The sequence below is a fragment of the Emys orbicularis genome, chromosome 2 (assembly GCF_028017835.1).
Source record: "Emys orbicularis isolate rEmyOrb1 chromosome 2, rEmyOrb1.hap1, whole genome shotgun sequence".
Lineage (NCBI taxonomy): Eukaryota > Metazoa > Chordata > Testudines > Emydidae > Emys > Emys orbicularis.
In genome coordinates, this window is record NC_088684.1 from 254644026 (window position 1) to 254672005 (window position 27980).

Sequence of the window (27980 nt, forward strand, 5' to 3'; positions counted from 1 at the left end):
GTACAGTCAGGCAAGGCGTGTGAGTTTTATCTTTGTTTTCTCAACTTGTAAATGTACTTTTTGCTAGAGTGTTTACCTCTGTTTGCTGTAACTTTGAACCTAAGGCTACAGGGGGTTCCTCTGGGCTCTTTAAGTTTGATTACCCTATAAAGTTATTTTTCATCCTGATTTTACAGAGATGATTTTGACCTTTTTCTTTAATTAAAAGCCTTTTTTAATAACCTGATTGATTTTTCCTTGTTTTTAGATCCAAGGGGATTGGATCGGAATCCACCAGGAGTTGGTGGGAGAAAGGAGGGGGGATGGTTAATTTCTCCTTGTTTTAAGATCCAAGGGGTTGGATCTGTGTTCACGAGGGAGTTGGTGGAAGAGTCTCTCAAGGCTACCCAGGGAAGGGAGTTAGCCCATTGGGAGTGGTGGCAGCGGACCAGATCTAAGCTGGTAGTTAAGCTTAGAAGTTTTCATGCAGGCCCCCACATCTGTACCCTAAAGTTCAGAGTGGGGAAGGAGCCTTGACAAATCCTATCTACTTTAAAGCTGCATGGAAGAGGGAACAGAGATGCAATCAGTTGTGGTGGGAGGAAACAGATATGAAAGGGAGGGGGAATTACAATTATGAGACAAATAGGAAGACCTTCTTGAGAGGGGGAAAAAAGATGCTGTATGTCCTCCTAGTGGAAAGGAAGAAAACAGGGCCACGATCCCAGATGGCAGGAAGAAAGGAGAAGAGAGCTCCCCTACCTCAGGAATAGAGAGGGAGAGAGAAATGGAGATTGTGGAGGTGTTGATGGTGAGGGAATCAGGTGGATGTCTGCTGTCCTCTTCTTGAACATACCAGATGGGTATCAGGGCACTGCTTCTCTTGAAGAAAACAATGGCAAATAGAGAAAGCCTTTTGGGGAAGGTTCTTACATGGGGATGGCAGATCTTAGGGACGCCATAGGTTCAGATAAGCAGCCTAACTTTTGGATGTTTATCCAGTTCCAACTCTTTTGAGGCCCTGAATTAAGCTATTCATAAACCTCTACCCCGATACAACACGACCCGATATAACACGAATTCTGATATAATGCGGTAAAGCAGTGCTCCGGGGGGGCGGGGCTGCGCACTCCAGCGGATCAAAGCAAGTTCGATATAACGTGGTTTCACCTATAACATGGTAAGATTTTTTGGTTCCTGAGGACAGCGTTATATCGGGGTAGAGGTGTATTAAAAACAAAAATTCTAAAAGCCGCCAGAATAGACACAAAACTCTCTAGGGGACTGGGGCTCTAGTGTCCTCCAGACTTCCAATTTCTTTGAAGAGCTGTCCCTGGAATTTTTTTAGAATGTTGACAGCTACATACATATTTAGATTTAACCATCTAGTAATCAAAACTTTTACATTATATGTGGTGTTTTGGGGAATTAATTTTACTGTGATCACCTTAATTTTTAATTTCTGGATTTATTTCAATTTATAACCTAAACATTGCATTATCATAGCTCATGGATGAAATGTAAAACAGACAGCCCCCTACCTAAATGGGCTAGAATTGTTTTCTTTAAGAAAAGTTCCAACACAATTTTGGCACATCTGAGCTGGCCCTTTAAACTAGAACTGGGCCAATTTTTTTTCCCAGTAAAAACAGTTTATTCACCAGAAAAAGCAGTTTGCATGTTGACCAAAACTATTTGTGAATTTGCATGGTTTCAACTGAACTGAAAAAGCTGAAATATTTCGGAAATGTTGAAATGAAATGTTTTGTTTTGATCTAAAATAGGGAAAGAAAAGTCAAATTACTTAGACAAGTTAGATGTCTTCAAATCACCAGGGCCTGATGAAATGCATCCTAGAATATTCAGGGAGGTGACTGAGGAGATATCTGAGCCATTAGCAATTATCTTTGAAAAGTCATGGAAGACGGGAGACATTCCAGAAGACTGGAAAAGGGCAAATATAGTGCCGATCTATAAAAAGGGAAATAAGGACCACCCAGGGATTTACAGACCAGTCAGCTTAACGTCTGTACCCGGAAAGATAAAGGAGAAAATAACTAAGCAATCAATTTGCAAACACCTAGAAGATAATAAGGTGATAAATGACAGTCAGCATGGATTTGTCAAGAACAAATTATGTCAAACCAACCGGATGGCTTTCTTTGACAGGGTAACAAGCCTTGTGGATAGTGGGGGAAGCGGTAGATGTGGTATATCTTGACTTTAGTAAGGCTTTTGATACTGTCTCGCATGACCTTCTCATAAACAAACTAGGGAAATCAACCTAGATGGAGCTACTATAAGGTGGGTGCATAACTGGTTGGAAAATCGTTCCCAGAGAGTAGTTATCAGTGGTTCACAGTCATGCTGGAAGGACATAACGAGTGGGGTCCTGCAGAGATTGGTTCTGGGTCCGGTTCTGTTCAATATCTTCATAAATGATTTAGATAATGGCATAGAGAGTACACTTATAAAGTTTGAGGACGATACCAAGCTGGGAGGGGTTGCAAGTGCTTTGGAAGATAGGAATAAAATTCAAAATGATCTGGACAAACTGGAGAAATGATCTGAAGTAAATAGGATGAAATTCAATAAGGACAAATGCAAAGTACTCCACTTAGGAAGGAACAATCAGTTGCACACATACAAAATGGGAAATGACTGCCTAGGAAGGAATACTGCAGAAAGGGATCTGGGGGTCATAGTGGATCACAAGCTAAATATGAGTCAACAGTGTAACGCTGTTGCAAAAAAAGCAAACATCATTTTGGGATGTATTAGCAGGAGTATTGTAAGCAAGACACGAGAAGTAATTCTTCCGCTTTACTCCATGCTGATTAGGCCTCAACTGGAGTATTGTGTTCAGTTCTGGTTACCACATTTCAGGAAAGATGTGGACAAATTGGAGAAAGTCCAGAGAAGAGCGACAAAAATGATTAAAGGTCTAGAAAACATGATCTATGAGGGAAGATTGAAAAAATTGGGTTTGTTTAGTCTGGAGAAGAGAAGACTGAGAGGGGACATAATAACAGTTTAGAAGTGCATAAAAGGTTGTTACAAGGAGGAGGGAGAAAAATTCTTCTTCTTAACCTCTGAGGATAGGACAAGAAGCAATGGGCTTAAATTGCAGCAAGGGCGGTTTAGGTTGGACATTAGGAAAAACTTCCTAACCGTCAGAGTGGTTAAGCACTGGAATAAATTGCCTAGCGAGGTTGTGGAATCTCCATCATTGGGGATTTTTAAGAGCAGGTTAGACAAACACCTATCAGGGATGGTCTAGATAATACTTAGTCCTGCCTTGAGTGCAGGGGACTGGACTAGATGACCTCTCGAGGTCCCTTCCAGTTCTATGATTCTATGATCTGAAAAAAATCATTTTCATTTTTAGGCCTTTTGACGGAAGCAAGCAAAAGAGTCTCAAAAGAGGAAGAGATAGGGTAGTGCTAGTGCCTCTCTTATAAGCTTTAGCCCAGTGAGTAGCACATTCACCTGGGGTGTGGGAGACCTGGGTTCAGTTCCTGCCTATGCCTGATGGGAGAAAGGCTCTGAACCCAAGTCTCCCATATCTCAAATGAGTGCCCTAGCCACAGGGCTAAAGCTTATAAGGGAAGCACCTCCCTTATAAGCACCTTTGCTTGCTTTTGCCAAAATGCATGAAAGTCTAAACTAAATTTTTTGGGTTGAACTGAAATGTTTTGTTTTGACATTACTGAAACATTTTGACTTGAAGTTTTTTGTTTCAGTAATGTCAAATGATTTCAATTCATTTTAGTGTGAAATATTTTTGGACTTTTCAATGCACTGACCCAAGAGGACTTCTCTCCCCCATCTCCCTTGTTTCCAAAACTGCCAGTGAATCAAAAAAATCCATTATTCATCCCGCTCTACGTTAAACTGTATTGGAATCAGTTTTACCACTAATCATGTTTCAACTCAATTTTGGAAAACTGTGTAAATACAGCCCTTAGAGTTTCATTATAAGAAAGAGATCTATTTATAATGGTTGCTTTACAATTATTATAACCTTGCCCTTCCCTCTTCTGCAAAAGACGAGAGACAGACCTAACAAATATAGCAGTATGATTACTATTTTGATTCTACCAGTGGTGATACATTGCACAGTTGTTTCTTACATAGTGCTAATTAAATATTGACAAAATTATAATACTTGAGAAATAAAATTAAGTTTTAAAAAAATATTTCACTTTAACTGCTAATGAAATCTGAAGAGAATACCTTAATGCAAATATGGTGTGACTTTGAACTCTGTTAAACAAGAGAATCTTACTAATATAAATAGTCAGCAAAATAATTTATACTGAAGTAAATGGGCTTTTCTTGAATAAAATACTTCATGTCTTACCTTGGAATAAACCTTTTCTTCCTCCTGGAGTTCCTGGTGCTGTTGACTTTCCAGCATTTCAGTCTGGAGAGTGGCAACCATCTTTCCAACATTTTCTGATGCCTCTGAAATAACTTTCAAGGCTTCCTCATCAGGAGTGACTGGTCTGAATGTTTCTTCTTTTAGTTCTGCACATATTTCACTCCAGACTTCTCCGACCTTTGTGTTAAACAGACAGACTATTTTAAAAAAAGGCTTATGTTTATTTCTGAAAATACAAAATACAATCCACATATCCTCTCCCGCTCTCCTTTTTGTTAAGTTTTATTCTCCAGAATGCTTACACAGGGCTTGTCTTCAGAGAGTTGAACCAGGATGTAAATCTGTAGCCACACCATCTTTTGTGGTACAAAACTGCCTTATTAGGGGCCATAACAAGTTGTCATAATGTGTGTGTGCACACACGCATGCACGGGTGCTCAAGAAGATTAAGTCAGAAAAAACTTTTGAGGGTTGTGTGTTAAATCTGATTTATAACTTGTATATATTGCAGTTATTAAGGGGTTCTTCAGCTGTAATACATTTTTATTTTTCTTGTATTTTTTGTGTATGTGCAAATGATGGTAAAGTAGTAACATTTAAAAAAAATACTCACTTTAAAGTCAAGATATCGACGTATGATAGCGAGTGTGACAAAATCCTTAGCAGACAAACCAGGTAAATTTTCAAAGCCTAAAAAAGTATTGTTAATTATTATTTAGATATGTATGACATCATAGAATAGCATATCAGGGTTGGAAGGGACCTCAGGAGGTCATCTAGTCCAACCCCCTGCTCAAAGCAGGACCAATCCCCAGACAGATTTTTACCCCAGTTCCCTAAATGGCCCCCTTAAGGATTGAACTCACAACCCTGGGTTTAGCAGGCCAATGCTTAAACCACTGAGCTATCCTTCCCCCTATATTTGTCTTAAAATATAAGACAATACACCATGGCACTTACTAAGTGTGACAAAATGTTATCAAATGCAAAAGTGTTGTCACAAATGTGTATAGTATCTTCACCAAACACTCTTCTAATCCTGTCAGTTACTTGTACTGGCTTCTGGTGATAAGCTAGCCACTTCCCTATTACTAAATCATTCTGTTTTAATGCTTTACTTCTGGGTGTCCACACAACCTTCATATCACCTGTATTGCCATGGCTGGTGTTATGTCTCTGCTATTCTTGTGTGGCAAGGAAATGTTCCTCTATTTAAACTAAATCAGATTCCATAAGGCAGGGGTGGCCAACCTGAGCCTGAGAAGGAGTCAGAATTTACCAATGTACATTGCCAAAGAAATACATCAGCAACCAGCTCCCGCCCCCCGCCCATCATCAGCGCTGCCGATCAGCACCTCCCCCTCTCTCCCCACACCTGCCGATCAGCTGTTTTGTGGCGTGCAGGAAGCTCTGGGGGGAAGGGGGAGGAGTGAGGGCATGGCAGGCTCAGGGGAGGGGGTGGGAAAGGGTGGAGTGGGGGCAGGGCTTGTGGCAGAGCCAGGAGTTGAGCAGTGAGCACCTCTGGCACACTGGAAAGTTGGCGCCTGTAGCTCCAGCCCCGGAGTCAGTGCCTACACAAGGAGCCGCAAATTAACTTTTGAAGAGCTGCATGTGGCTCCAGAGCCACAGGTTGGCCACCCCTGCCATAAGGGATAGACGTAGCTAACTCCTTCCTTATTGAGAAGCATGATACTATGGCTCCAGTAAAGTGATGAATCATGGAGGAGCAGAGCTGTTTAGCTAAGAAGTAGCCAACAGGAGGAGAGTCATACTACAGGGATTTTGGTACTTTCTTTCAGGGATTTGTACTGAGAGCCTCTTCTAACTCCTGAACTCAGCCTTGCAAACAGAATGACTCCAGTATTTTATAAAATGTTACTGAGAATAAATGTAAACAGAGATGGTGGAGGCAAGGTACAGCTACTAGGACTTTGAATTCTCACTTTTGTGCATGTTTAATTTCAATAATAATATCCAATTAACATAATTTTGAATTGTTCAGATACTACATTTGCCCAAATCTCATTATAAATCTCACATTCACAAAATACTTGTAGCCCAACACTGTAGTATGTGTTTATTAGAGTATGTTTTACATCATTTTACAGTTTTAAAGCATTTTGTGACATGTAGCATGGCATAAAAGGAAAAGCCTTAACAATAGATTTTTTGAATCTGCCATATCAGACAAAAAAAACCTGTATGTGACATGGCTTCATTGAGAGGTATGCCACACAGTTTTAAATGCTGTAAAAAGCTTTCCAATTTTGTATAATCCATTTCCATGCTATTTGTTTCTCACATCTGGTGTTCTGAACTACAGAAGCAATATGGAGATGTTGTCTGAATCATAGATATGTAGGGATGGAAGGGACCTTGAGAAGTCATCAAGTCCAACCCCCTGCGCTGTGGCAAGACCAAGTAAAGCTAGACCATCCCTGACAGGTGTTTGTCAACTTGTTTTTAAGAGCTTCCAATGATGGGGACTCCACAATGTCCCTTAGAAGCCTATTCCAGAACTTATCTACCCTTATGGTTAGAAAGTTTTTCCTGATAGCTAACCTGAATGTAGGTCAAGCATGTATAGCAATGGCTATATTGTGCTGCTGGTGAAGTTCAGATTAATGACAAATTTGAAAATTGGGATGCAATGTGTACTCCTTACCTAGCTTGCATAATACAGAATAAATTTTTGCCCTCATGTTTTCAGACACTTCCATGATAGCAATGCTGGGGCAGTTGGCAGGCATTGGGATCACTCCTTGTTGTTCTTGGAAGCTGCCAACTAAAGGTTCCTTTGCATCTAATAATTTCATAACACACACACACATACACAAAAAGTTAACAAGTGTCAGGTTACACGTTATTAAACTTTTATAATTTTTTTAAAATAGGTTATATGGCTTCATGTTAGCCAACCACTATATACTGGTATATTTCACTATTTATCCTTGGTCACCTCCAAAACTGGGGTAGTCATCTCATTTAATGTATACCCACACAAACCTAGAATAGCTCCATTGATTTGGTGTGAGATAGGGCAGAATTTGGGCCAGGAAATGCTGATTAATACTGATAACTTCTTGTGGCAATAAAACTTTCCCTTTCTTGCTATTTCACATTTTATATCTGTATAAGTTATTTGCAGGAAGCTCTCAGCATTAGAGGAAAACCACTTTCAAGTAAACTTTGAAATATGACATAGAACTCTCCTTAAGGACACAGATGATATACAGATGCAGAATGAAGCTGTTCAACTGTCAATCGTTAAAAAGGAATGGACAGTTGAGGATATTAAGGATAGTTCTCTTGCCAGGTAATGAAGCAAATGCCACCTAGTGGCAAACCTGTATAACAAAATTAAAACTTTATATGTAGGCATTTTGAGGTTGGTCAGATGAAGAAGCACTGACATAGGAATGAGATTTACTATAATTTATTTATATTTGAAGGACTCAGTTGTTAGAAGAATAATTTATTTTCTACTTTATTCAATGAAACTGCACACAGATGGTTTAAAGTCTGCTAACCCTTACCAACAATTCTTCCATCTTGATCATGTTTGACTCCCAGCTCCAACTCCTCTTGTTTCCACAAATGTATTAAAAGGCTAGCAGCAGTCTGATCTTTTTTCCCTCTCCAGGTGTTGATGTGAGAAGCAGTTTTAGAATTGTCACAAAATTCAACCAATATTCCAAGAATTAGGTTGCATATGTTCTTTTGTTTTAACTTTGTCAAGGACCAGGGAAAAGAGTTGAAAGTAGTTTAGAACACAAAGAAATTCCATCTTCATAGCCAAAACAGAGAAATCCTATGGACCAAACTGTTCAAAACTAGTCACCAAAATTACTTTCACAAAACTTCCACATACACTTGCATGTGGAAGGCCCACAAGTTTTGTGAGAGTACATTAGGTTGCCAGTAGTAAAATGCTGGCCATGTGTCTATAAAGTACCTTTTAAGACCCTAATTCATCAAGACACTTAAGGGCATGCTTAAGTGTATCCCTATTGATTTCAATGAGACTTAAGCATGTGCTTAAATGCTTTCCTGAATCAGGACCTAAGTGAATAGCCTATAAATAGAAGAATCCATTAAAATATAAATTTTAGTGAAATTAACACCGACAAATATTTAAAAAAAAAACAAAGATAAAAGGAGAAACTTGTATGATATATGCATGTACCCTGGAGTGTAGGTACTTAACAATGAGTGAATTAACTGTTCTGGGGTACACCGATGTGATACTCTCAGGAGGAGCAGTAACAAAAAGGAAAAAGTTGCTATTTTTCTATGTTTTAGTACTAGTGTTATTCTCTAATAATAATACCTACTGCCAACAAATCCAGAAGGAGAAAAATGCCCTCTTTTTCGAGAAAATAATCCTCTGCTATGTAACATCCCATGACACAGCACCTTAAATGGAAATAACTTCCATGTTAGAAATAACACCTTTCACGCTATACAATATCCTAGTAAACATGCAGATAATTTGCTTTAATGTGTTGCATAAAAATCATATATCATAGGAAGGTTACATATATTAACTCTACATTGCTTGTAACAGAACAAATAAATATACTTGTTAAAAAATTGATTAAAGAAGCCACTAATTTTAAGTATATTTCAGAATTTTTTTTTGGTAAGGTTTGTTTCTGCCGTTGTAGGTTAGAGCAACCTCATTTGGGCCCCAGCCAGCCTCAGGACCAGGGGAGACTAAGGGCTTGTCTACACTGGCAAGTTTCTGTGCAGTAAAGCAGCTTTTTGCGCTCAAACTGCAGATGTGTACACACTGCCAAGCCACTTTTTGTGCAGAAACTCCTCAGTTGCAGTGCTGCAAAAAAACCCCACCTTGACGAGGGTCGTAAGGCTATTTGCGCAGAGGCTCCAGCGCTCAATTGCCAGTGTAAACACTAGATTGCTTTCTGTGCAGTAACTGGCCTCCTGAACTGTCCCATAATGCCTCAAGTGACCGCTCTGCTCATTGTTTTGAACTCGGATGCCCTGGAGACATGCGCCCCTCCCCTTTCAAAGTACCGTTTCTGTCTGAACTTACAAGACAGCATGCTGACACACTCTCTGCCCCCCAAAACACAGTCTCTCTGCCTCCCTCCCTCCCTACACACACACACACTCTCCCCCGTCCCCCAAACTTCAGTTGAAAAGCAGCTGGCGATGTAGTAGGATGCCCATGGAACAATGGGATTGGGAAACCTGCATCATGTGACATTGTGCCTGCCCCATGAGGCATTGCAAACCCTTCCCAAAGCACCCTGCAGCCAGTTGCACAGTGGGATAGCTACCACAATGCACGGCTGTCTTTGCTGTTGCAAGAGCTGCTAATGTGCATGAGCTCCAGCATCACACGGAGCACAGTGTGGACATGCAACAGCGGTTTAATTCCAGCGTTTTAATAAAAGTAGTATAACTTGTAGTGCAGAAACTTGCCAGTGTGAACATATCCTTAGAGACACTTTTGCTTCTCCACGTTCATGGTCAGCATCATCTGAAGATTGAAACCAGTGCCTAAAGAACTTCTTTGCATATCAGTGATGCAATCTTCATTCAGTACAGCTCAAAGCCACCTTTCTACTACCTCAATCCTGGGTTGCCTGGGGGCAGAAACAGCTCACAGTACAAGAGATGCTACTTGTACCCAGTGTGGCAACTGAGGATGAGTTCACAAGGTGCTCCACCTCCCACCTTGGAATGGCCCTTCCTTACTCCCAACAGGACACTTGTGTCAAGAGTGGGAGGAGGAAGTGGATGGCCTAGAGTCAACTATTGCTTGTGCAATCCAAGAATTTTCCTGGCACAGGAGAAATCTTAAGCTGCTCTTTTAGGGCATCTTTCTGTCTGCTATGGGTGAAACTAGGACGAAGGATTGAGCCCCAGATCTAGTATGAATTGTGTACAAAAATATTTTTATTATTATGATTTAGTCAAATAGTATAATGAACATTTAAGCACTTTAAATGAGAGAAAGGTCTTCATGTCTAGAGAAGAGTAACAACCTTACAAACATAAAATACAAGACTTCCTTTTAACAATTACTGTTGTTAAAATAGTTCCACACTTACCACAAACTGTCTAATGTGCTAAAAAGGAGTCGATTATGACCTAATCCACTATATAACTTATTTGGATCCATCTTCATGAATGGAATAAGTATATCCACTCCTTCACAGCCAAACAGTTCCTGTTAAGACATTAATCAAAAGTTGTATTTTTCCTAAATACACACAAAATCTCAAAGAAACAAAAACTAAATCACGTTCCTTGTATCTGTATTAGTTCTTCCTCATGAACTAGAGGAGAAATTTTTCCTTATACTGTCAGTGCTAAAATAGATTTTCAGTTTTTGATTCTAAAAGTCCTTCCAATCTCACTATTTCTTCACCCCAACAAACATATTTTCATCCCTTGATATAGATGATGCAAAATGGTAATGGCAGGGTTCAGTCAACTGCTCAAAAGGACTATGAGTAAGATGATGGAAGTAAAATGCAACATCACTGAAACTAGTTGTCAGAGAGCCTTTGATTCATGAGCGGTGAACTACAAATGATACTTACCTTTGAAGAAAATGGCAGTGTAATTTAAATAAAAATATATTTTGACTTTTCTCACAGAATAATGCAGTAGGATTACCTTTCTATGAAGATCATTTTCACAGAGAGTAGACAAGATAAGTAATATATCAGTTTGAATTTCCAGTACAATGGCATCTTCTTTTTCTTTAGATTTGTTTGTTATATGCTTTAAGATATCTGGAATGACAGATGAATTAAAAACATGAGTGTCCTGTTTTACAAAGAAAACCTAATTATATCCAGTTACTACCTTTGCTGATATTTTTAAAATAAAATTTTCCAAAGCAAGTACTCTATTGTCTAACACAATCTACCTGTGCTATACAAGATTTATCTACTGAGCTTCACAAAACCTCACACAACCTGTAGTACTCTTGAATGAAAATTAGTTGCTAACAATGAAAATTAAGGAGTAGATTGTGTAACCTTGACCCCCATAGACTAAAGCCAGTGGAACTACAGGCTTGTCCACACAGCAAACTACTGTACACCAGCTTGCTGTGCACTAACTTGCCATGTGGATACAGAGCAGTGAAAGTCCCAGAGTACGGCTTAGTGTACGGACAGCAGAATACTAAGCAGCACTCCAGGACTATCACCGTGCTGCAGTAGTATCCATATATCCAGTTAGCGTGCAGCAAGCTGGTGTGCTGTAGATTCACATCCTGGCTTGCCACAAGATAACTCACCAAGTAGACAAGACCACTTAAGTACCCTTTCAGGATAAATTAAAGCTCCATAATTTGATATCCAAAATAAGGGGTGAAATTCTGGCTTCACTGCAACGAATGGGTGTTTTTCCATTGACTTCAGTGGGACCAGATTTTCATTGAAGGACATTAAACCCTTTATTTCTTTCCAAAATAGAATTTCTGTTATAAGACATTCCCTATCTTTCACATCATGCCATCATTAGATTCCTCCATTTTTGGTTCTGCTGCACTCCTAGAAGTTTTATTTAAAAAGCAAAACAAAACAAAAAGAACTTTTTAAACAATTCATGATTTCACAATTGACACAAATTAAAAATAATAAATAGTACATTATAGCAGGTATGATATATTGGACTAAGAAGTGGTCTGAGGTGCAGAGTGGGACAGAAGCAGAGCAGCTTTACTCTGCATTTCTCTCCCTTATTCTCCTGGCACAACATTTATCAGATAAAAGACTTAAGTGTAGGCACTGATTCTGCGTTTACACTAAGGCCCCTTTTCACCACTCTGACAGTGAAAATGAGTGAGAGTTACATTTCTGTTCATTTTAAGGTCCCTTTTCTCTGCCAGAGTGCTTTAAAATGATCTTAGTGTAAATGAGAATTAGGGTCACAGTCTCTGACCCTGCTCCTATCCAAGTCAACTGGAGTTCTGCCATTGATTTCAGGAGACAAGGATCAGGGCCATAATCATGTATGTAAATTATATGGGAGTTCGGCGAATACAAAACAGTAATGGGATCCACACCTTTCACTCCTAAACTGTGAAGTGCTTTGAGATTTACTGACAAAAAGTGCTATATGAGACAAAGATATTATTATTAAATCATGGATTCAGATCAGTTCAGTCAATTCTGGTCAAAAGTTATCATAGGATACTTGTTCAGTGACCTATGAGTCTGCATACCCTTGTGAGTACTCTCACCAAAAAAGGATAAAGAATGAATTAAGATGGATGATAAACTACTCTCTCTCCACCCTCCAGAGCAGGTTTGAGCAATCTTTGTGTTGTGTGTTTGTACAGTACCAGCACAATGGGGCCCTGGTCCATAACGGGGGTCCCTAGGTGCTACCAGAATAATAATAATAATAATTAGACAGCTTGCACTTTACAAATTATATCCCTTGGCTTTACAGAAGTATTCTATTTTTGTGTGTGTGTTGTAGTGTCACAACATTAAAACAAATTAAATCAATGAATTTTTACATTGTTTTCACTTTCCCCCCCCAATCGTGCCCTCACATATTGAAATTTTTCAGCAGTCGGGGACATGTATTAAAAACTAAAGCACAAGAACATGGAGGGATCTGGATATGTCTTACTGATCAAGAGACCATGCTCTGACAGAAATGTTTCATGAAAGAGATTAATTCCTTTTTTAAGAGAAAAAAGGGAAGTATCTCAGATAAGAGTCAAAGCTGTTAATTAATGACGACACTCAAGTGTTAATATCTATGAACTAGTACCTGTACCACTTGGCACAATGTTGATTGTACATCAATATTATAAATATAAAAAAAGGAGCACATCTAATTTTATGTGCTAGAAGGTAAAAATAGGAAGTTACAAAACATAATATTCCCAGTTTGTACACTTAAGTGCAACATTCCAAACACAGTATATTCAACAGAAGAACACACTATATATTGGATAAATATCACAACATAAATTGTGCTTTACCCAACAGTTGGTTAATTGCTCCCTGATCACAAAGATCGAGGTTCACAGCTTCGTCACAAAGGGACACCACAGGTCTCAGGACTCTCAGACTGTAGCGCATCTGTGCAAGTTTGTTGCCACGACCACCTGCACCATGGAAACAGTTACCTTGACCGAAGAAGGGATCTGTGGATAAATCAAAATGAACATCTGCTTTTGCAATTCAGTGTAGATTCAAAATAAAGTTATGCTTTCAGCTGCTATTTTGCAGGTTTCAAATAAACCAAAACCAAAGTAACTAAACCCTTATTACAAAGGCTTTGTGCTTAAAAATAATTTTCTAATAAGAAATCTTAAAATACTTATGACTATACTTATTATCATAACAAATGTGTTTTTAATGAGTATTTTTCATTATTTCAACAATTTAGTTATCTCAATAAGTTACTGATTAGTTTTTTTTTCAGTGGAATCTGTGCTCCAATAGTGTTGTACCATGGGTACTGTGCTATATAATCAGTTATGTTTTGGCTATATACAGTGTATGTTTTATAGTAAAAATTAAGGTATTAAAATAAATAAATAGGATGGTTTAAATGGGCAGAAATTAGCTAATCATCTGATTCTAAAAGCAAAAATAACTCAGTTTTTGAAAAAAAAAAAACCACCCCAAAATGTAAAAAACAAATTCTCCAAATAACACATGCAAATAAAAATATAATTAAAATCCCTACTTCTAAAAAAGAACTCACTGCATATCATTGGTATGATGTTTTTACAGGCTGTTCGCCCACTTCCAAAGGCATATTGTCAATTATGCTTCATCCATTGTTAATTGTATTGGTACTATCCTGTACTTGCCTAATTATAATGTTTTGTATGTGCTGTTAAACAAAAAAAATGTTTATTAAGTTACAACCACAAGCTCAAATTGCCTCCCAATACGTTGCTATAAAACAATTATATAAAATATGACCCACTCAAAAATTGTTTTTGAGGGGTCAAAAGGGGAATTATGTTGTACCATGGGTACTGTGCTATATAATTGGTTATGTTTTGGCTATATACAGTGTATGTTTTATAGTAAAACTTAAGGTATTAAAATAAATAAATAGAATAGTGAATGCTAGTATTAGCCATTTTCTTTTTATTCATGCCTTGCAAGTAACAGACAGGATTTTGTCTGTGTCTATGTTAATTAAATTAAAAAAAATTCAAAAGCCTAGGCCCCAATGTAGGAAAAAATAGGTGCAAAATTTAGTAAAGACTAATTTACAATGCCTTTCTTGTTCAACATAAAACACTGCTATTTGTTACCTTTTAAAGGTCTCTGTAAAAAACTGTTTATGTAAATAATGTATCGGGAAAAAAAAAAAAAAAGTGTAAAGGCCATTGTTAAAGCCAAATGGCCAAAAAAAAAACCAAAACAAAAAAACCCCCAAGCTAAAAAAAACTAAAACCCCCTTAAAAATGCCAAAAAAACATCAGCGCACATTCATGGTTAAAAAGGGGTAAACTAACAACCCTGAGGTAAAGGCTGGCACCCTTAGAACACAAAATAATTAATTATATCAAAACTAAACAAAATAACCCTCCCAAAGGTGTTTTAGGCCAGCAAAAAATAACACCCACTAAAAAGTAACTGGTCATAAACTAACACAGCAAAATCCATAAACTTCAATTAAAAAACAACAACAACAAAAACCCTATAAAAACAGGGTGATTTGCCATGGGGCTTTGGGTTTGTCTTGCCAACAGCTCCAAAAGCATCAAACAGCAACCGACAGAGCCCGGCTCCCCTCTGCAACCAATCTGGCTGGCCACTAAATTAATCCAGACTCTGGACTGGTAACTGTAACATCAACTGGCGGGACTGTATGTGTATGTAACTAAAAAGCATATGCTAATTGCTGTATTCTCAATAAATGCGGCGTGTTGCCTTGTCCCCTATAAAAAAAAAATCTCGTGTGCTTTGTATGAGCATAACAGTAGGATAAGTAAAAGAACACAAACACATAAGAACAGCCATACTGGGTCAGACCAAAGGTCCATCTAGCCCAGTATCCGGTCTTCTGACAGTGGCCAATGCCAGGTTCCCCAGAGAGAATGAACAGAACAGGAATCAAATGATCCATTCCCTGTCTCCCATTCCCAGCTTCTGGCAAACAGAGGTCAGGGACACCATCCCTGCCCATCCTGGCTAATAGCCATTTATGGACCTATCCTCCATGAATTTATCTAGTTCTGTTTTGAACCCTGTTACAGTCTTGGCCTTCACAACATCCTCTGGCAAAGAGTTCCACAGGTTGACTGTGCATTGTGTGAAGAAATACTTCCCTTTGTTTTAAACCTGCTGCCTATTAATTTCATCTGGTGACCCCTAGTTCTTGTGTTATGAGGAGTAAATAACACTTCTGTATTAACTTTCTCCACACCAGTCATGATTTTATAGACCTCAATCATATTCCCCCTTAGCAGTCTCTTTTCCAAGCTGAAAAGTCCCAGTCTTATTAATCTCTCCTCATATACGGAAGCCATTCCATACCCCTTATCACTTTTGTTGCCCTTTTCTGAACCTTTTCCAATTCCAATATATCTTTTTTGAGATGGGGTGACCACATCCGCATGCGATATTCAACATGTGGGCATACCATGGATTTATATAGAGACAATATTATATTTTCTGTCTTATCTATCCCTTTCTTAATGATTCCCAACATTCTGTTAATTTTTTTTGACTGCTGCTGCACATTGAGTGGATGACTCCAAGATCTCTTTCTTGAGTGGCAACAGCTAATTTAGACTCGATCGTTTTATACGTATAGTTGGGATAATGTTTTCCAATGTGCATTACTTTGCATTTATCAATATTGAATTTCATCTGCCATTTTGTTGCCCAGTCACCCAGTTTTGTGAGATCCCTTTGTAGCTCTTTGCAGTCTGCTTTGGATTTAACTATTTTGAGTAGTTTTGTAGCATCTTCAAATTTTGCCACCTCACTGTTTATCCCTTTTTCCAGATCATTTATGAATACGTTGAACAGCACTTGGCTCAGTATAGACCCCTAGGGGACACCACTATTTACCTCTCTCCATTCTGAAAACTGACCATTTATTGCTACCCTTTGTTTCCTATCTTTTAACCAGTTGCCAATCCCTGAGAGGACCTTCCCTCTTATCCCATGACAGCTTACTTTGCTTAAGAACCTTTGGTGAGGGACCTTGTCAAAGGCTTTCTGAAAATCTAAGTACACTATATGCACTGGTTTCCCCTTGTCCACATGCTTGTTGACCTCCCTCAAAGAATTCTAGTAGATTGGTGAGGCATGATTTCCCTTTACAAAAACCATGTTGACTCTTTTCCAACAAATTAAGTTCATCTATGTGTCTGACAATTTTGTTATTTACTATAGTTTCAACCAGTTTGCCCGGTACTGAAGTCGGGCTTACCGGCCTGTAATTGCCGGGATCACCTCTGGAGATCTTTTTTAAAATTGGCATCATATTAGCTATCCTCCAGTCATTTGGTACAGAAGCTCATTTAAATGATAACTTACAGACTACAGTTAGTAGTTCTGCAATTTCACATTTGAGTTCCTTCAGAACTCTTGAGTTAATACCATCTGGTCCTGGTGACTTATTTCTGTTTATCTATTTGTTCCAAAACCTCCTCTAACACCACCTCAATCTGGGACAGTTCCTCAGATTTGTCACCTAAAAAGAATGGCTCAGGTTTAGGAATCTCCCTCACATCCTCAGCTGTGAAGACTGATGCAAAGAATTCATTTAATTTCTCCGCAATGGCCTTATCGTCCTTGAGTTCTCCTTTAGCATCTTGATCGTCTGGTGGCCCCACTGGTTGTTTAGGTTTCCTGCTTCTGATTTACTTAATTTTTTTTGCTGTTACTTTTTTGAGTCTTTGGTTGCTGTTCTTCAAATTCTTTTTTGGCCTTTCTAATTATATTTTTACACTTCACTTGCCAGAGTTTATGTTCCTTTCTATTTTCCTCACTAGGATTTAACATCCACTTTTTAAAAGATGCCTTTTTGCCTCTCAATGCTTCTTTTATTTTGTTGTTTAGCCACAGTGGCACTTTTTTGGTTCTCTTAAATGTATACCCCAAATTAAAAAACATAGTAAGTTGAGCCTCTATTATGGTGTCTTTAAAAAGAGGAAAGACAGAGATTACCAGATTAAGTGAATATTTATCTGTACCATAAAATATTCATCTGATTAAATTTACTTATTTCTGTGCAGGAAACACCCAAAACTGGAATAAAAAAAAAAAAAGTAATGTGGGCCAGCTATGAGGTGCATTGGATGAGCTGCTGTGTAGAAAACTGTAGAGCATTTTTCTTCAGTATGAGAGTTCATTCCTATTTATTTATGTTTTTCAAAAACTGATGAGAAAACTGATACATTTCCTACATGAACTATTTTTGAAAATTGTATTCCATATTCATCAGTTTTACAGTTTTTCTGTCTAATAGTTGTGTTGTATTTTCAGGGCCATGATATATAATTGAGATAGATGTCTAAAGTCAACTCACCTTGGCCCACACACCATTCTAGAAACATAAGGAGACGAGTATTCCCTTGACAGGTCATATAGTCATCCACTAACAATGGAGCTACTGAAGCTAACGTAGCAATTGCATGAAGCTGTAATTCTTCATATTGGGCAGCAGACCAGTCATGTACACCAGGCTTTTCATTTGGTTTGACATAATGAAACAAAGCCAGCACCACTTTACCCTCATTTAGCAGCTGCAGATTCAAAAGATAAATAGGTATAGATATAGCTTAAAGATGTCACATGTAAATATGAAAAAATCTAAGAGACTGAGTCAACTAATTTTTAAAGTAGTTTTAAACTCAACTGTTTGCAATTTCCTCCTTAAGACTTTTCAAATGTACCCTTCAGTGTTTAGGCAACACACAGACTCTCTCTGGGCATGATAAATAGCCACTTTACCATCACCTCGTATCAATGGTCAGTGGATCAAGCCCTCAGTGAGTTTGTTCTAATTCAGTGATTAACACCACACTGTTTTTTTTTTTTTTTTTAAATTAGTCTCTTGGATAAAGCCGTTGGGCCACATCCTCATCTGGTATAAATAATCATAGGGGCAGGCACCGCTTTTGGGTCTTTGTTTGTACAGCCCCTAGCACAAAGGAGTCCCACTTATGGACCAGGACCTCAAGCTGCTACAATAATACAACCAATAATAATAATTATAAAATTGAAGTCATTATGAGGGTAGGCGGATCTACATCACAAGTTTGATGGGGTGTCAGGGATGTTTTGACTGTTGCTGGTGATGGTAGTGGTATGGTGTAATGCTGATATAAAAGGCTCAAAGACAGGTGTGTGGTGGGAAGACAGAGTAGCAACTAATGACAAGCTTGACTGATGGTACTTCTTGGCTACTATAGGCACTCAGCAAGCCTCTGATCAGTTTCACTGACTCACTGCCCAGTGGCTCCTTCAGGTTGTCAAAATTTGCAGAAATAGGGAGAAAATGCCCAGGACAGGACTGGTCTGTACTAGGAAAATTACCCACGGTTGGCAATGGGAGCAGGTACAGTGAAACTAGTGCTGAATATAGTTCAGTGAAGACACATACTTTTCATATTCTGCATCAATTCAGTAAACATGGTTTCTGAAACAGTGATGAACTTGGCTTGTCCTAGTCTACATCTGCATTTGAATCATGTTCAGCATTCGCTTTTCAGAATGGGTAATTATTTTAGTGTTGGACTAGATTTGCAAAACCTCTAAAAATAGACACCTTATATTGCAGTATAGCATCAGCACGAGGTCTGAGGCTAAGTACTGGCATAAGATTATTAATTATTCACCTACAGAAGAGCATATGGACATGGATAGTAAAGGATATTGCTATGATCAGTATAACCCTCATTTATTTACACAACCAATTTGGGTACAACTTACCTGTACTGAACACAGATCTTTCGCTAAGACTGCAACCATGTTAAACAGCAATTTTTTCAGCTCAAAGTCTTCATAACTGTAGGTAAGCTTAAAACCTTTTACCAAAGGATTATGGCTTTTAACTGGGAAGGAAATTATAGCCAAATTACAACTAAAGCTAAACAAGAAATTCAAAAGATGATAATTAGGAAAGAAGCACTTATATTTCACATGTGCAATAATAAGACATCTTACCTTCACTAAACGTTGCTAATAGTATTAACTGCTTAGTAAATCCACTTTCCTAGCAGACATACAAAATAAATGCTTTAATTAAATCATAGCTCATAATTTCATTGACATCAATGTCAGTTAGGCACATAAATACCTTTGAGGATCTGGGCCCTGAAAACTTCAGACATGAAATAAGCTACTGTAAAAGTGCAATGGACATTCTAAAATGGCTACTGGGAAAACAGGAAGTGTGAATTAAATTCCAAATTATAAGGGCTATCCAGCAAGTGTGAAACTCTTATTCAAGTGTGAAACTTAATGTGAAACTCTTATTCAAGCAAAGATGAATTCCATAAAAGGAGAACATGCCTGACCAGGCCTCTAAACAACATCCAGCTGATTCATGTAATCAGGAATTTGACGAATTATTCATTATGTCATGACTATTTAGAATTCTAAATCTAAAACTATGAAACAGAGAGTAAAAGAATATTAGCTTATTTAAAACAAGGAACCGTAGAGCTCTCTCGTAAAAGCTATGAAATATTCCAGAAGATGTGGGTAACGAAGTAAACACACACTTCTTAGGCAACTTACTGTAATAAACTTACTCCTTAGATTTTCCAAACAATGAGTACAGTTTTAAACATAAGGCTCCCTGTAACAGGACCCTTCTGTTAAGCTTTGCAGTTATTTTTGTTTTCTCACTATCAAATCATCTTTATGTTATTGGGCAGGAGCTAACAGTGTTAAGGGTTTGAGTGTCTCTGAGGCATAGGGAACTACAGAAAGAAACAGAGTCTTCCTGGAAGGAAAGCCCTGAACAGCCAGAAATGGGAGAAAGAATAGGCTGAATTTAACAATACAACAAATCCCAAGAAAGTGGTAACTTTGGACTATATCCAGTGCATACAGAACAGGGTAGTTAATATGTCACCAGCCTATAAGGCTCAAAAATATGAATACTCACAATCATTGGTGCTCCAGGGTTTTCAGCTATGAGTGTGGCTATTACTAAGAGGTCGTTTCTTAGCTGGCGATCATAGTGACGGAAACCATGCATGAGTAAGTTCACAAACACTTCCTTCAAAGCACTTAGAAGAAAATGAAAGTCAGAGTTTTATATTCCTTTTCGTATTCTATTTATGTGCAGCTCCTGAGTACATGAATCCCATTGCTACGTCAGACTTTTCAGTCTAGATTAGTGTGCAGTTGCAAGCACCACAACTTCCCAAGGTTTTTCAAAATTGATATTTTATATGTACCACTGTGTATCTAATTTAAGCATCAACTGCTATAATAGGCACAATTAGACACAAATCTTTGTTTTACAGGTGTTAAATTGAATTTATAAAGAGATGTCTATTTACTCAAGCAAAGGTATGCTTAACTGCATCGTGCTGTCTGATTAAAATATTTCCTTTAAAAACAGAAGGGCAAATCCTCAGTGAACGTCAACACAACTCCATTGACTAATGGAGCAATGTAGTTGAGGATCTGGTTCTCAGTCTTGTATTTTATAACATATCATTTACTACTAATTTTATAATACTGAAATGCTAAAAAAAAAAAAAAAAGTAATGAACTGCATTGATTTAAGGCCTGATTCTGCAGTCCTTTCCTTCTGCAGGATCAGGCCCATAATAATTACTGCTAAACTGCATAACCCGAATTCCTCTTGTCTCGTCTCTCAGCATGTATCAAACAAAATGCCAAAATCCAGCAACATATTATTTTAAAACTACACAGATTGCTCCAAAATTGCAATACTAGTTTACATAATGTTTGATTGTACTTACTATATACATTCCAAGTTACTGAGCTGATTAACAATTTCTTCCTTTGACATGTTTTCTAATAAGTTCCATAGGATTTCTGATGAACGGAACAGTAGCTGTCCAGAGGGATCGGCATCATTTAGATGAGAACAGATTCTGCTGGCTGCTTGGGCTTTCATCATAAGTTTACAATTTACTCCTGGAATTAAGAAAGTCTGAATAATCAACTCCCTGCAGGTTGGTAAATTGTTTTAGGTGTATATAAAGAAAAGCATATCTGAGATAACGAGATTGTTAAAAAAATATCCTATACTAACCAGATGTGGAGAGATGCTGTAGGGCTTTAAGTACCCATAACTTCTCAGCAAGTTGATTTTCAACCAATGCTAGAGACAAAACTAGGGTTTCTGCTAAACCTCCCAATTCAGCCATCTGTATCTTATAGTTTGCACTCGTAGAGTGTAAACCTGTATGTACAATAGTTGAGAGTTATAACTATTTAGACAAGCATAATCACATATAATATTTAGCTTTCTTCAAAAAATGGATGAAATGTGAATTACAGTAATTTTAATGATAATTATCTAAAGTGAAACTTTTAACCAAGATCAAGACCTCATTGTGTTAGGTGCTATACAAACATATAGTAAGAGTTGGTTCCTAGCTTGAAGAGTTAGCAGTCTAGCAGACACATGGTGTGAGAGGAAACAGAGGCACAGAACAGTGATGTGACTTGCTCTAGGTCACACAAAAAATCAGTGGCAGACATGGAACAGAACCCAAGTCTCCTGAGTCCCAGTCCACTGCCCTAATTCTCTGGACCATGCTGCCGCTCATGATTAGCATATCTGTTTATCAGTCAGCATGACTAAATCCCATTGCTTAACATGACTCCTCAAGGTCACGTTGACTAAATTTGAATTGCCAACATGTGTTTTTTCCTTTGCCCATGCATACAGAAACCACTACTGTGGTTCTTTTTGTAGTGTAGATGGGGACAGAAGTATTGAGATGAGCAGTTCACATTCTTATGTTCCACCTTATCAGGTAACAGAAAGTTAAGTTTGAGCAATTTTTAAAAGACAAATGATATTTTAGAGAAAAGGCCCATTTTTGTTTTTTTTAAAAGACGAGATTCTTGTAAAAATTCCCCTTATTTAGTACTAGTCAAACACATCCCTTCATTTCCTCATTTGGCAGAGGAACCACTTGCAATGATGACCTCTTCCATTAGCAGATTTGCCGGCAATGTCTTGTCTGCTGTGAATGACCAAGGGCTCAATCCTGTTAAGTATTGAGCACTCTGGCCATGATCCAGCAAAGCGTCAACACTCTCGTGAGTAGCTCCATTTACTTCAGCAGGGTTAAGCATGTGCTTTGATCCTTTTGCTGCTTTGCCAGAGTGCTCAGCACCTTACAGGATCATACCTCAATTTAAACCCCAGTCTAAAGGAAAGGCAAAAACTCCAAGAACTTCAACACTTATTGAAGTAAATGGAACTACTCAATTATGTAAAGTTAAACGTGTTTGCAGAATTTGGAGTAATACTTTTAAAAACTAAAAACAGATTGCTTTGACATTTCCAGATTCCTGTAATTGGAGTGAGAGCACCAACCTGAGCTTTGCAGGCCACAGAAGCCACGTTAGCCTGCGACCAAAGTCACAGAGTCAAAGGCCATGTGGGACCATCTGATAATCCAGTTCAACCTCCTATATATCAATCACAGGCCACCTGTACCACCCAGCACCCATGCACCAAACCCAACAACCATAATTAGACCTAAGTATTAAAGCCCACAGGAGACTAGACTATTATGTGGCACTGGTAGAGGATTAAGGGGTACCAGTGTCCGAGGTCCCCACATGGCAAGGAAATGGCCAGTTGCTGTAAGCTTCCTAAATCATAAAACCCAGGAAGAGGAGACAATGCTTCTGCTCTAGAGGTTATATGGCCAAACCAAGAATTCTATATTTTTTCCCACTTCCAGCCCCAAAACCATCCACTCCTTTTTCCTGTATCCTCCATGTTTCAGAATCCTTGTGGCTCTCCCCACAATCATTTGTACTGTTTCACCCTAGCCCCCCAAAATGTTATAATAAACAGTCTAACTAAATTAATTTTGCATATATTGCCAGATTAGACAGATACATTCAATGCATACACATGGATAATTTAATTTTTAATATTTTAAATGACAATATATACATTCCTATTGAAGATTATATTAATTGCACATTCTCCAATGCGGTCTATTTAATTAAGGTAATTATGGCACTTATTTATCTGCGCAAATAAAAATTCTTAACTGCAGTCAGAGCTGAGTGCAAAGAGCCATTTCAGAGTAGAAGACAGATCACATACATTTCATTGTTTCATTCTTGCAAAACTTTAAAATTGTGTATTTTACCTGCAAGCTGTTTGTTTGGTGGCTCTGGATGGTAAAAGCTAATGATACACTTACAGATTTGTATCCTCACTTGAGAGCTTGGCACCCTCATCAAGTAACCTGTAAGAAACAGACAAATTCTGATTTGCAATTTTCACAAGATAGAATAGTTTAAAAAATGTCATGATTCCTCCTACTTATATTCCCTTGTACTACACTGAGTAATGTGTGTTCCTTCTTATTGTTTACACCCTGTATATATTTGTGTTCACTCCTTATGAGGGTAACCATGTTGGGCCGGTATTAACTTATCCCAGGTTTGACTATAAATACCTGAGAGACAGGATTCACTGCCACAGAGGGGAAGGAAGTGGTTTTGGGAAAATGGCCTGAGGTTTATAAAGAAGCCTATTCTGTTGCCCTTTGTTTTACAGCCTGAGTCTGGAGTTCCCTGAGTAAGGTGGGCTGGAACTCCGCCCTCTCCAGAGTGGTGAGGGATTAGGCCAACTCAATGGTTCCAGACAGTTTCCTCAGAACAAAGAAAGCAGGATTACTAATACCGCAGCTGACAGCATGGTTGCTATATTAGTAATCCTAGCGTCTGGTGAGGCACAATGGCATATAAGGGGAACATATAAAAAATACCTTTTCAACAAAATAGGGAGAGAATTGGAGAGAGCCATGCTGTGGAGATAGTCTCTCTTGGGGAGCATGCCCAATTAAACTGACTTGCTTTCTCTTTTAATTTTGTAATCCTTCACTTTGTAATAAGTTTTGGGGCAGACACCACCAAAGAGGGTCTGAAACAGAGACTGTGGGTCTATTTTGCTATCTCTTTGGACAGATGAAAATAAAGACCTCCAGGCAGGAGAACTTTCTGTTCCCAGATTCCAAGGATATTCCTTTTTGTTTGACCTGTCACACACGGCCTTTTGCTCCACCTCTCTATTGCTCAAGTCTTCCCACTTGCTGACCTGCTATTCGTCTTCTCATTCCCGTCGCTATTGGATAGTCAAGACCCCATGCTCTCTTGACCCACAGAGCTTGTGGTGGTGGTGTTCTTTGAAAACTCAAGTATAATAGTTAAGATTCTCAAAGCAAAATGAAATCAGCCAGTGGATCAGGCTACAGGAGTAATACTGGTTTATTTCTTGAGCTCTCCTGGGCTAACTCTGGTGGGTAGCCTCTCTCACTAGGCAGAAAGAAACCTCATTGGCTAATCAGCCAATTAGGATTCTCCAATATTCTGACAGCTGCACAGATGAAGTTCATAGCAAAGTAGAAATGCTTCTGAATGCTGGGAAATTCAGAATGTTGACTGACTCAGGAGGTAGCAAGAACTTGTAATTATATGTACGGTAACAAAAATCATATAAATTCTAAGCTACAACTGAGAAGATAATTGTGGTTCTTGTTATTATCCTGGAGGGCATTGCAGCACAGCAATTTAACTTACCCAATTGTGCAATTGATTCTAAAGTAACTGGTGTGTAGTTTACTTCATCAGATAATTTCCTCTTTAAAAACGGTAACCTGCAAAAATTGAACAAGCAAGTTATTATAACTATCCTTAGAACACAGCAGAAAAAAACAGATTAATCAAAACATGTTCATGTTGGTGCCAACATCTGATAGAAAAATCAATATCTTATGTTCTATCCTATGAAATTCCTTGAAGATGTCTTGGAAAAACTGTCCTCAAGTATATTCTTTGCAGACACTGATCCCAGAACAAAATGTTTACTTTCATGATCTAGCAACTAATTTTTTGGCTGGTAGAAGTAAATGCCTACAGGTATCATTGTAGTAATTCATATTTGGTAAACCAGGAAATAATCCCAGCAAACAGATGTCATTTAAGTATGGTAGATTAAGCTCAGTAACTGGGGTGACATCAGTCATATGCCAGAGGCAGGCTATGAATAGACATGCTCACCACACATGGGGGAAAAAGGAACCGATCCCTAGGCAGGACAGCTAGCAATATGGAAAAATAGAACTATTCGTTGTATTTAGGCTACTTGGAGTCAAATTATCTCTTTAAACTGGGGTATTGTTCAGATAAATTCACTCAGATACCATGAGCACAGAGTTTATGTAATAAATACATGCTCTAAAATTGCCCTCATATTCAATTAAATATTCAGATGTTATGCTCCGTTCACAACATAGTGTAGTGCATGCACAGCTTTGCTGTAGGTTTTCTGGAGAGGGGTTAGGAAAGGGAAAGATCCCCTGTTGGTATCAGCAGCAGAGCCAGAAGAAAAGAAGGGAGAGAGAAAATAATGGGACAAATGGGGAGAAGGAGACAGAAACGGTGAGAAAGAAAGAAGTGTGAGCAAGATAAGCAAAAAAATAAAGGTAGTGGTGGAAGAGTGGAAAACTGTAGGAATGACAGGACCAGCTGCTAAAAGGAACTTCCAAGTAACACCTACTCTAATTATTGGCTTCTCCTTCTCACCTGTAAAAGCACTGAAGTGTGGAAACATCCCTATCAGACAAAAATTAAAGCAAAGAACTGGGGTCCAAAGCCATATGCATACATTCACTGCAGAAACTAGTATTATTTCTGAACTCTACAATAGGTGAAAATGTACTTCTCACTTGAACTGATACAATTCTGTATGGACCTTACACCTTCACTGCAAAGTTTGTCATGTTGCTGCCATACACAGAAGAAACTTGAAAACTTCATGATGTATTCTCTCATTAACCACCGTGGGGCAGCAAAGCAGCACAATTAATTATGCTCAGAGAAGTAAGAAGTTCAGTTGCAATGTTGTATCACTGCTGTATTTATCAGCTGAAAATGAGCGATCAAAAAAGTTAAGGGGAAGTCTTCTGTATAATCATTATTATGGCTGCAATTTTCAAACCAAAAGGAAAGTACGGACAAACATAAAATGAATGACACTTTATTCTGATTTGAAAATAATGTAGAGTAGTATGGCAATGAAGATGTTAAAAAGCCCTCACAATTAAACGTTAAATTCTAAAGTAGATTAAAATCGATAAAATTAAAACAAAACCCTTAAATTGTTTTTGTATTCCACCCCCTCCCCAATAAATTGACCTAAAGTTTATCACTTCATAAAGCTTACCTAAAGTTATTAAGGTCCCTTCGCTTCATCTCAGGTTTTTAACTCACCAGGAGAACATTTTGAAACAACAAAATACACCTTAACAAGATTTATTGTTTAATCTCTTGGGGGGCAATAGTCCCAGAACACCCTACTGCAGGCAATGAGACACCTGTGGGAATCCTGCTTTCTGGTATCCAGGGGTTAATTATAATACAGTCCTGAGTGCAGCACTAGGTAGTTCTATAGTCACTGAACTACTAAAAACAGTCTTTTTGTGTCTACAGCAATCATACACAAAGAAAATCAGTTTATAAAAGGGAAAGAAGGGGAACCAGTGTATGCCTACTCATCTCACAGGGGTGTTGTAAAAATCACTTAACATTTGTATAGCACTTATATAAGTCCTCAGTGCTATTTATTACTAAAGACTGATGTACTTACCTGCATAATTTAAGAATTTCACATGTAGGCTCTATGAAAGCCTCTTGGTCCTGAATTTTTTCTGCACATAGGTTAAGAATTTTAAATATTTGTGCTAAATCCTTAAGAGGCTTTTAATGTTCAATAATTAAGGAAATTAGACTGTTAGAACTCCTGAGAATGAGAAAAAAAAAAAAAGAACTTATTTCTTGTAATATACTTTATTTTCAGAAAGAAATACTTTAGTCCAACACGGTCAGATTTGGATAACTAAAAATTAGGCACATAAATCCCTAACTATAAGTGGCCTGATTTTCAAATGTGTGAAGCACCTGAGCTTTCTTACCCAGTGAGATCAATGGGAGTTGTGGGCACTAAACACCACTGAAAAGTATGCCTAAATATGGGTTTATATGCCTAACTTTAGGCATTCAAGTTTGAAAATGTGAACCAAATACACATTTGTGAGGTAATCTTTATACCTAGTCTCACCTGTCATTTCTAGAAATTTGTTACATACGACTGGTACTGTTTATATAAAAAAAAGTGTCCAGCTAATTAATCTGGGTTTGGTTTTATTTAAATGTCACCTTATGCCCACTAGTCATTGTTATTCTTATCTGCATTTCTTAAGTATTAATCAATATAGCACTTAGAAACCACATCTGTGCTGAGTTGTAAAAGCTGAAATTACATTTAGGTTTGTATAGCCTTTTATCTACATTTTTCTATGTTATTGCTTACAGAGATTTTTCTATTCTATTTTGAAGCAGGTAGCCCCAAGCATCCAAAGAATATTTCTTATCCAAGCAAC

At 38.1% G+C, this 27980-nt stretch overlaps 1 protein-coding gene across 1 annotated transcript in view; it reads right to left on the minus strand.

The window, feature by feature from the left end:
- Positions 1–27980, minus strand: part of CFAP69 (cilia and flagella associated protein 69) — a 40754-nt gene that overhangs the window by 8255 nt on the left and 4519 nt on the right. The window contains exons 4-20 of the mRNA XM_065399518.1: positions 27188–27297; positions 25120–25196; positions 23685–23783; positions 21593–21742; positions 21297–21474; positions 20468–20591; positions 19519–19567; positions 19285–19406; positions 17879–18095; positions 13350–13514; positions 11015–11133; positions 10444–10562; positions 8698–8779; positions 7900–8092; positions 7029–7166; positions 4977–5053; positions 4343–4540 (exon numbers count right to left, since the gene is read on the minus strand). Of these exons, the coding sequence (XP_065255590.1) occupies positions 4343–4540; positions 4977–5053; positions 7029–7166; positions 7900–8092; positions 8698–8779; positions 10444–10562; positions 11015–11133; positions 13350–13514; positions 17879–18095; positions 19285–19406; positions 19519–19567; positions 20468–20591; positions 21297–21474; positions 21593–21742; positions 23685–23783; positions 25120–25196; positions 27188–27297 (2217 nt within the window). The remainder of the gene's footprint in view (positions 1–4342; positions 4541–4976; positions 5054–7028; positions 7167–7899; positions 8093–8697; positions 8780–10443; positions 10563–11014; positions 11134–13349; positions 13515–17878; positions 18096–19284; positions 19407–19518; positions 19568–20467; positions 20592–21296; positions 21475–21592; positions 21743–23684; positions 23784–25119; positions 25197–27187; positions 27298–27980) is intronic.